Source organism: Chlorocebus sabaeus, chromosome 4 (assembly GCF_047675955.1).
Source record: "Chlorocebus sabaeus isolate Y175 chromosome 4, mChlSab1.0.hap1, whole genome shotgun sequence".
Taxonomy (NCBI): domain Eukaryota; kingdom Metazoa; phylum Chordata; class Mammalia; order Primates; family Cercopithecidae; genus Chlorocebus; species Chlorocebus sabaeus.
Genome location: NC_132907.1, coordinates 74927210 through 74937897, shown reverse-complemented (window position 1 = coordinate 74937897; position 10688 = coordinate 74927210). Strand labels below are relative to the sequence as shown.

The 10688-nt window shown below is 36.6% G+C and overlaps 1 protein-coding gene across 8 annotated transcripts in view; it reads right to left on the bottom strand.

The window, feature by feature from the left end:
• Positions 1-10688, bottom strand: part of CDH18 (cadherin 18) — a 1112094-nt gene that overhangs the window by 24575 nt on the left and 1076831 nt on the right. For all 8 annotated transcript variants that reach the window (XM_073014822.1, XM_073014825.1, XM_073014827.1 and 5 more), the window contains one exon: positions 8026-8143. In XM_073014822.1, coding sequence (XP_072870923.1) covers positions 8026-8143 — 118 coding nt within the window. The remainder of the gene's footprint in view (positions 1-8025; positions 8144-10688) is intronic.

The following is a 10688-nucleotide window of genomic DNA, read 5'->3' as shown; positions in this document are numbered from 1 at the left end:
TGAAAGAAAGAAAGAAAGAAAAGAAAGAAAGAAAGAAAGAAAAGAAGAAAGAAAGAAAAGAAAGAAAGAAAGAAAGAGAAGAAAGAAAGAAAGAAAGAAGAAGAAGAAAGAAAGAAAGAAAGAAAGAAGAGAAAGAAGGAAGGGAGGAAAGGAGGAAGGGAGGAAGGGAGGAAGTGAGGAAGGAAGGAAGGAAAGAATATCTCCATTGACAGGCATCAGAAAGCTGCTGAGCGAGACAAGTAGAGGAGTTAATATTCTAGAGAAGGAAAACCTGTGGAGATGAAAACTGGTGGTTGCAAAACATCCTTTCTTCTACAGGTATTTACTTACATTAGGAACTAACAAGAAGCTGGAATTCTAAGCTGGGGACAGAGAAACTAGGGGAGCTTTTTGGAAGTTTCCTGAATCTGCAATTAAATTGGAAATTGAGGGACGCGGCTGATTTTCCCTAAAGACATTTGTCATGTTCAAAATTTAAATTGAAAGTTAAATTGGAAGTTTAACAGAATGCTAAAACTCTAAGCTGAAAAGCCCTGGAAGACAAGAAAGGCTATTTTTGTTATATCTTGGTGTTGAACAGTGATTATAGCTAAGGACCACTGCGAGTGCACAAGGAGGCTCTCAGTCTAGAGCCCTGGAGGGTCATCCTCTGGAAACAGAGGACAAATCAGAGACAAACTGAAACTAAACAAAACTACAAATCAGCCGTGACTCAGTTCAGACTCCGAGTGGATTTAAAGTGAATATAATCCTCTCTAATGGCTTACCAGAGAAATGATGAATACTCTCTGGAGAAATATATTATTATTTGATCTTCTGTTAGTATTATAGCTTGAATGTTTTTGTCCCGTCCAAAATTCATGTGTTGGAATCTTAGTCACTGACACAATAATGTTGGGAGGTGGGGCCTAAGGGGCGGTGTTTGGGTCCTGAGAGCTCCAGTTCCATGAAGGAATTAATGCCACAGTAAAAACGGCTTTTATGCTGGGCACATGGACTCATGCCTGTAATTCCAGGATTCTGGGGAGGCCAAGGTGAGCGGATCACTTGAGGTCAGGAGTTCGAGACCAGTCTGGCCAACATGGTGAAACCCTGTCTCCACTAAAAAATACAAAAATTAGCCAAGTGTGGTGGAAAGTGCCTGTAGTCCCCAGATACTTGGGAGGCTGAGGCAGAAGAATCACTTGAACCTGGGAGGCAGTGGTTGCAGTGAGCTAAGACTGTGCCATTGCATTCCAGCCTGGACAACAGAGTGAGACTCCATCTCAAAACAAACAAACAAACAAAAGCTTTCAGGAGTGAGACTTTTTTTCTCTTCCACTGTCTTGCTAATAAAGAAAAGTGCTCCTGGCACGGCGTGGTGGCTCATGCCTGTAATCCCAGTACTTTGGGAGGCCAAGGCAGGTGGATCACGAGGTCACATCGAGACTATCCTTACTAACACGGTGAAACCCCATCTCTACTAAAAATACAAAAAATTAGCTGGGGCGTGGTGATGGGCGCCTGTAGTCCAGCTACTTGGGAGGCTGAGACAGGAGAACGGCATGAACCTGGGAGGCGGAGTTTGCAGTGAGCCGAGATCGCGCCACTGCACTCCAACCTGGGTGACTCTGTCTCAAAAAAGAAAGAAGAAGAAAGAAAGAAAAGTGTTCCTTCTGTCCAAAGGTGTCATCTTGGAAGCAGAGACCAGGCCCTTACAGATAACACATGATCTTGGACTTCCCAGCCTCCAGGAACTGTGAGAAATAAATTTTTATTGTATACAAATTCTCAGTTCCACTATAACAGCACAAAACATGTGTCATTCAAGAAAAATTCTAGATATATTAAGAAATAAGGACCATGTGTCCCCAGTCCTGTCTCCCCTTTCCCCTACCCCCACCAGGACCAAAAAAAAAGGCAAACACACAAAAAACTGGCATTTGTTCTAGATGTTAGAAAGGCTGACAATGATTGTAAAATCATTAAGATAAAAAGCTAAAGAGAATGTTAAAAATAAAGAATTTCACTAGTGATTTACATGTCTATCAAATAATCAAATGGATATCAAACAAAGTTGATTTTCTTTGAATGGATGTATTTGTTCTCATAGGACTTTTGCTTCGTTTAAGCAGTTCATTAACTCCATGCTAGCATTTCCACCAATATATTCCCAGCACATGTCACAGTGAGTAATAAAAACTAGGTCCAAAAATAAAGGAACTTTTAAAATAAACATGACGGAACATTAAAGAAGATGTTTGTTCTGCAATGTTCAGGTGAATTATCAGATTCCAAATTCAAGAGGGTTAGAACGTATATCAGGAAAGATCCCACGAGAATGGGAAAGGTCTGACAAAAACATGGAACATCGTGTTACATTTAGTTATTTAGCAAAGCATATTTAGATATTAAATAGGAGAATTTTCATCAGAGTATAGATGGGCGAAGATCTTCTTAGTATGAGGAAATTAGCTAACTTATGTGATTCTAGGCATAAACACTGCTAACGTATTCTCTGGTATGAACTTAGAATGCATACATTAAGAAGGTGTAATAAGCACATAGGTGTTTTTACAATAGTTCCTAGTAGGAGTTACTTCCATAAAGTGTCAAGAAATATAAAGCATGTGAGCTGAGATCGTACCCTACTTACATGCTAGTCAGTTAGCCTGATGCAATGTTATAGACGCCTGAAGAAAACACAAGCCTCCAGAGTCAAAGGACAAAGGATTTTTTTTACTTATATCACAGCAAGGTGCATAACCTCTCCTTCAGATTTGTTTCCTTATACCTATAAGGTGAAGAGGAGTGATGTGGAGGCCCCAGGTGCTGTGGAGCACGCAGTGGGTTTGTGCCTCAGCTAAGGAATCTTAAATTTACGGAGCCTGGATCTTTGATAACGAATTGTAAAAAAACATGCCCAATCTCTGTATCAGAGAGTATCATTATCCTTGTTAATACTATACATCAAATAAATAAGTCTTTTGAACCTAAGGAAGACACTATATCTTCTAAGGCTGATTGTTATACAAACTTTGCAGAAGAGATCATCTGGAAGAAAATAAAAAATTAATGCGTCTGCTGGCAAGACATGAAGAAATGGAAGAGTTTCATGAGAAATTGTGCCCTAGCATGAATATCCTGAGGAGAAGAATTAAAGATCGAAGAAGTTCTGGTATTATTGTTCACAAAGGGAAGCTGTTCCAGAGTCTTAAGGTATTTTACAATAGTTACAATTAAAGATGATTGACACCACTGTACTTCTCTGTTCACAATCCATTATCTACATATCAACCAAAATATTCCTTTAGAAATCATACTACATCTCTCCTGTTAAAAAGTTAGTTTCCATATCTTCCATTGAAATTATGATTGATTTTTTTAAAGAAACAAAAACGGAGATTGACTTCTCACAGACTAAGAAACCAAGCTGGCTATAGATTGCCTCTCTAGCCAACTCTAACTTTAATTTCCACTTTCAATACCTATGTTGACTTTATATGGAACTTTAGCCAGTCCGTTAAGTTCACTCTGCTACTCTTCCCCATACGGGCCTTTAGGCTAGATAAACTTCCTGCCTGTGAATTTTAGCCGTTTCCTCTTTTCTTGTTAAGCTTCATTCATCATTCAGTTGTCAGGTTATCTATCTCCATCTTTAGGAACTAATCCTAATTCCCCATTCCAGGACAGACACATCTCTTACAAGCCGGTTGAGCAGCGTGTTTATTCTTTGTTCCATTTCAGTTCCATTTGAGAGCAAGAGGTAGGTCCTGACTACACCTGTAATGAGATCATCACTTGCCATAGAAACCTACAGGAATAGTGTTTACACGCATGCTGGTTGAATGAATATGTGAGCTCCAATTTTGTGCCTGGAAACATGCTAAACTTGTTTTAGTGAACTCTGTCCCTCATGTAGAAATTAAAAGAAAATATTTCCACTTAGATTTGAAACACATTATTATGCCACATCTGTTTCAGATCTCTTTTTAAGACATAAGACATTACACTTACAGTCTTTGCTTTCTATCTGATCCCACTTCTTTTCTACCTAAACTTGATCACTCTTTTGAATTTGATGTGCATCTTTCCCAACTATAGATTTCAATTGTACTAAATATTTATAAAATTCTATGAAGTTTCTAGTTGTTCAATAGCTATAATTATATATATGTAATATATGTGCTATATATACATATGTGTGCATATATATAATTAAAATGAAAATTTCTGAACATATATGTATAGCTACATATATGTCATTAAATTTCCACATATCTCTATGTGGTTCTGCATAGTTCTCTATATATGCCAAAACTATAATTTTATTTTAATATGAATTTCCTAATTATTTTTATACATATTTTCTTTAAATTTATTTATTTGCCTCATTTTGTCTAACCAATTTTTTTATCTTTTTGTAAATATGTTATTAATTTATTTCTGTATTTTGAAATTACAAAGTGTTTTGTCATCATTTATGCATTTTTCATTAGTCCGAGTAAATTCATTTTTCTGATTTCTTTCTCAATTCATTCACTATCTTTTAAATTTTTGGTTCTCAGGCTTATCATGAACAACAATATGCACCTCTTTCTCTCTCTTCTTTTGAAAAATCTCTGTGCCCTTGCTTTTTGCCATATAGCAATTTGGGAGATGTCACTAAACCAGTGGCTTCCTGATCGCTCATTCTGGTTTGGGGGCTATGTCTGATTTCTGTTGTTTCCCTCAGTATGGACTTTCATGTGAGAATTGGGCACAGAAAGTAATAATTTTTTTCTAGATGTATTTCTTTATATTCTGGGGGCTTGTAAATGTCAGTTAACTCACATAGGCACAGAACATGATAAATTTTCTTCTAGCTATTTCTTTTATGTTCGATAGGCATGTGAATGTCAATTAACTTACATAACACAAAGCGCAAGCACACAACACCTTGCAGTCTAGCATTTTCTGACTTTTATTCCATTGTATTTTCTGACTCTTACTCCATCGTATTTTCATTTTTGTTGATCTCCAGAGTACATGAGTAAATGTATATATGTAAGCATGTGTATATGCATGTATGTATACAGTTTGGTAGGGCTATTTTATTTTTAATTTCATCTTTATACATTATTATCTATAATTGCTTTGTCTATGGAGGCAAGACCATTTGATTCTAATATATTTACATATGGTATTATTAATTCTCCCAAGGGTACTAAGTCAGTGATTGTAATCATGGAAAATGGACTTAAAAACCGAGAGTCAGGAGGTTTAGGGGCTGAATTTATGGAGGACAGCCAAGACTGTTAAATCAAGTACATGTTTTCAGCTATGTGTTAATATGTCCATCCAAAACAATTGCTGTTTTTTTCTATCTGAGAGAAATTATTCCTGTTATTTATAATTTCAATACTCAAAAATTGTAAAAATATTCTTACAAAAATTTTAAACACCTTTACCACTAGACAACCATCCACAGACTTCTTACACTGAAGCTGGTGTAGCTGATGTAAACTTGATTTGCATAGTTAAATGTTAAAAGTGTGCACACAAACTCTTTTAAAAGCATGTATATATTTTTTAGGAGAAAACCTATATGTAAGTTCTGACACTAGTAATGTTGTCAAATCACTTAATTAAGACATTTCAAATACAATAGGTAATTAGTGGCCAGGCATGGTGACTCACACCTGTAATCCCAGCACTTTGGGAGGCCGAGGCAGGAGGATCACCTGAGGTCAGGAGTTCAAGACCAGCCTGGTCAACATGGTGAAACCCTGTCTCTACTAAAAAATACAAAAAATTGGCCCAGCGTGGTGGTGGGCGCCTGTAATCCCAGCTACTTGGGAGGCTGAGGAAGAAGAATCACTTGGACCTAGGAGGTGGAGCCTGCAGTGAGCCAAGATCACACCATTACACTTCAACCTGGGCAACAAGAGTGAAACTCCATCTCAAAAATAAATAAATAAATAAGTAATTTAATTCACAAATTCCAGCTCTAATAATCTTGTATGAAGAACTTCTCATTAAGAATGTGGGATTCAGCTAGGCACGGTGGCTCATGACTGTATTCCCAGCACTTTGGGAGGCCAAGGAGGGTGGATCACCTGAGGTCAGGAGTTCGAGATCAGCCTGACCAACATGGTGAAACCCTGTCTCTACTAAAAATAATAATTAAAAAAAAAACACACACACACACACACACAAAACTAGCCAGGCATGGTACAAGAGCGAAACTCCCTCTCAAAAAAGAAAAAAAAAAAAAAAAAAAAAAGAATGTGGAATTCAACAATAGCAAAATTATTCTGTTTTTCTAAAGTACATTCAGAGTTATACTTATGTGAGTTAAATAGCTTGAATTGAACATATCTTCAAATCTAAGTCGAATATGTTATCAAATTGAAATTATTTTATTTTTATTTTTATTTTATTTGTTTATTTATTTATGTTTTTTTTGAGATGGAGTCTCGGCTGCGTCGCCCAGGGCTGGAGTGCACTGGCCGGATCTCGGCTCCCGCCTCCCGGATTTACGCCATTCTCCTGTCTCAGCCTCCCGATTAGCTGGGACTACAGGCGCCCGCCACCTCGCCCAGCTAGTTTTTTTTTTTTTTTTTTTGGATTTTTTAGTAGAGACGGGGTTTCACCGTGTTAGCCAGGATGGTCTTGATCTCCTGACTTCGTGATCTGCTCGTCTCGGCCTCCCAAAGTGCTGGGATTACAGGCTTGAGCCACCGCGCCCTGCCAATTATTTTAAAACATAAAATTTTTATTGGAATAGAAAAAAATGCAACTGAAACATAAGGGCATGGCTCAACATATGATCCCAAACTCCTAAGGAAGCAAATTAAATAACCTCTGCCAAATTATACAATTCTTTGAAATATGGAAAAATACGATTTTTTCACGAGTTTCACATATTTAATCATACTAAGTATATTTGAATTATAAGACAGCCTGTTCTAATGGAAGTAAATGTACAATAGTCAGTTAAATACAATTTTCATACATTAACATGCATAAATATTTATTCCCATAAGCAGTGCTGACCTAGGGCCACTTAAAACGTGAGAGACAATTAAGCTTTAAATGTTCATATTAATCTTATGGCTTTGTGCACATTTTGATCCTTTTTTATATTTAAAGATGTTTAGGGAAAATGGGAAAAATGCTTTTGGCAGGTTGTCATTTAGTGACTTGCATTTAAAAATCTTCTCCCGGAAACAGAGAGGGAATTCAATGTTTACTGAAAATGTATGTGCCACTGTTTTCTTCATGTCATTCTGAGGCAACTGTTAAATTCCAAATAGCAGCATATTCAGATAAACATAATCAAATATATAGTTTGGAGAAAGAAAAAGTTGATCCTAATCAGAAAATTGGACATACCGTATAGCTTAATGTTTCCCTAAGGTATGAAGAATGACTTACATGGAACCTTGAGAAATGTACCAAAGAGGACATCTAAGTAATGAAGGAACTTCCGTAGTTACTAAATTATGGGATTATTTTTAACCACACAATACAGAAGGCTAAATAAAAATGATTCAAAAATTTCCAAAATACTCTGCATACTTGTGCATATCTTTCTATGCATATTTTGGACAATGTTCATAATAAGAGGAAATATAATTTGTACAGCACATCTTGATAGTCTTGCTCATACAAGATGATTGCAAGCATTGCATTTCCTTTAGTAACTGTCTCTAGGATATATTTTTCATTTTTCCTAATTTGAATATTTTCTACCTCCAAGCAGTAGCAGCAGCTCTCATAAACAAGTTTGTCAGCTAAGATTTCTCTTAAAATTTGTCCAAGAGCATATTACATGTACATTTCTTGTTTAAAGAGATGCTTCTGAATAAATTCAATGAAAATTATTTGTACATATGGCTCAATTTTAAATACAAGCTATTCACAGATCATAACACAGTAGCATCAAACTGACTTTGAATGCTGATTTGCAAGATGTCTGTGAGTATATAAGAATAAAGCCTATTACATATATGGTCAAAGCAGAAACCACATAGATAAACAAATATGTGTATATATGTTCACCTTCATTGTCCTTCAGAGTGAAGTTTGGATTTACAGGCAGGTGTTCATCAAGAAAGAAGTTAAACCTTGGTCCATTGGCAAAATCATCTTTATCAGTGGCACTGATGGTGTGAATAACCTAAAGAAAAGACAAACAGTAAACAGTAAATTTAATTTTGCTTGTTCTCCTGATTTTAATTACATTGTATTCTTTCTGTTTAAAAATATTTTTAGAAGATCTTTTCTTCCAACTTGAGTTATTTTTTTTCAAATTCAGGTCATAAAACGATGAATTAAATTGTTCTATCCTACATTCGATTTTAGGAAAAACATGGTATATAATTTCTAAACATTCATCACACTTTATTTGCTAGCATTGCACACACATTGATTTTATTTTTTTCTTAATAAGCCATGGTACTGTGGGGTCAATTCGATGCAATGTTTTCACATGAACACCTGTTGGAGGAGACATAAAATATTGTTTGCACAAATATAAACATCCCAGTGTTGATTCAGAACAGCTGATCAGTATATGTTGGTCTAAGCAATAAATGCAAGAACAGTGGAGTCTTGGTTTTATTATTTTTTCAAGAGGCCTTTAAGATCATGATCTAGTCCCTGTATATTACAGACGAGGAGCCTGAATCCCAGAAGGATGGTGATGTGCCCCAAATCTCTAAAATAATGGCAGAGGCAAAACAAGCCCCTCAGTGATTTGTGAATAACTTCTTCTCTCTAGTGCTCAGGAGAAAGCAATTCTTTAGAATCTGGACTTAATGTACACTAAAAAGCAGAGTAAGTTAGAATTTATGGTGGCCCAAGAGAAGAACATGAATTTCTTTTTTTTTTTTCTTTCACTTGTTTAACAAACATTTATTGAGCATCTTCTATGTGCCAGGCAGTAGCCTAGGCCCTGGTGAACTTTATGATACAGGTTTTTGGAACACCCATTATTATTAAACACCCTCATTAAATTATGCTTGTCCTAGTGTGAATATCTGTAACAGACACAACATGCAACACTTCAAATGAATTCACAGTGCATTTGTACTTTGCTGCGAACATGTCCAGTGTAGATTAGAGAAACTTCCTTTGACTATTACAATTTAAAGTTTGAATTCAGTATTTGTTGTCCAAACCACATGATTACAACATTAAGAGAAATCAAGATGTTCTTATGGGACTTTCTAACAGATGTTAAAGGGAGATTTGATATAGTAAGTGGGGGAACATGTATGGATATTTGCTTAGAGTGTTCAGAAAAAGCATCCTTAAACTGAGCTTGAAGTAGAAATGGAATTGACCAAGAAATGGCGTGAAGGAGAGAGCCTTCCAGGGAGAGGGAACAAGAAGCACAAGGGCACAGCTTTCAGAGGGAGAGCAACAGAACAAGTGTCACATGAAGCAGAAGAGTGAAGGAGAAAAAGGGGAGATGTGGGTGGAAAGCAGATGATGGAGGCAGCAGAATGAAGGGGTAATATCAGATTTTTATTTTTAAAGGACTACATTGAACTTCTGGTAAAAAGCCTGTTTACTACAGTCTCCAGTGTGTAACCTATTAAAATAATCCAAGGAACATAAAGCAGAAAAGAAAAATGCATCTAGAAAAAATATAGCTAGAGCTACAAGTATCAATCAGACTAGGGAGAATATCTGCCAAATTGGTGAATTTGGAATCAATCTGAAGAAGAATGCTGAGAGATGATACATAACCCTCCAGATTTCAAGCATGGTCCAGATTTCTCTAAAAGTAAATGAGATGGGTCTCAGTTGTGAGTTAGGATTTTCTGTGAGACAGACCTACCTCCTGTGTGGGTGATCTGCTTATCTGAAATAGGCAAACAATGAAAATTAGAAAAAAAACTATCTCTGAATATATTCAGAAAGAATCACCCAGGACAGACATTGCCAGCATTTTAGATCATTCCTTTGCCCCAGTCATGCAGACCACTCTTGAACAAATAGCAGCCTCTGGTGGAATGACCCCATTCTCAAGGGAGGGGTAAATTTAGAAGACCCACTATGGTACCTATGCATAGAGAATATGAAAAGAAAAAGAATGAAGGAAGTTAAAAAGTGAAAACCAGGTGAGGAATTTATAGCTGACATGGAATTATTCCAAGCCATGAAGAAAAATTACTGCAGAATAGAGAAGAAAATTCCAGATAAATATTTATTAAGGCTAGACATGGTGTCTCACACTTGCAATCCCAGCACTTTGGGAGAATGAGGTGGAAAGATTACTTGAGGCCAGAAGTGTGAGACAAAACTGAGCAACATGCAAGACCTCATCTCTACAAAAAAATATAAAAAATTAGCCAGGCATGGTGGTGTACACCTGTAGCCCCAGCGATTTAGGAGGCTGCGGTGGGAGGATGGCTTAAGCCCAGGAGTTCGAGGTTGCAGTGAGCTATGATTGTGCCACTGCACTCCAGCCTGCATGACAGAGAGAGGCTCTGTCTCTCTAAAAAATAAAAATAAAAATACTTGTTCCACCCTTTAAGAAGTTAAAAAGAACATGGCCCCTTTGAAAAAAAAAAAAAAACACAGAGAGATAAAGACTCAAGGAAGAGATTCTAAAATGGCCAAAGGAGAAAAAGTGAGCTGGCAATGTTCAGGAAAGAAACTGAAAACTATAATAAAACCACTATAGAAAAACAAGTCACTTTAGAAGTTGCAAT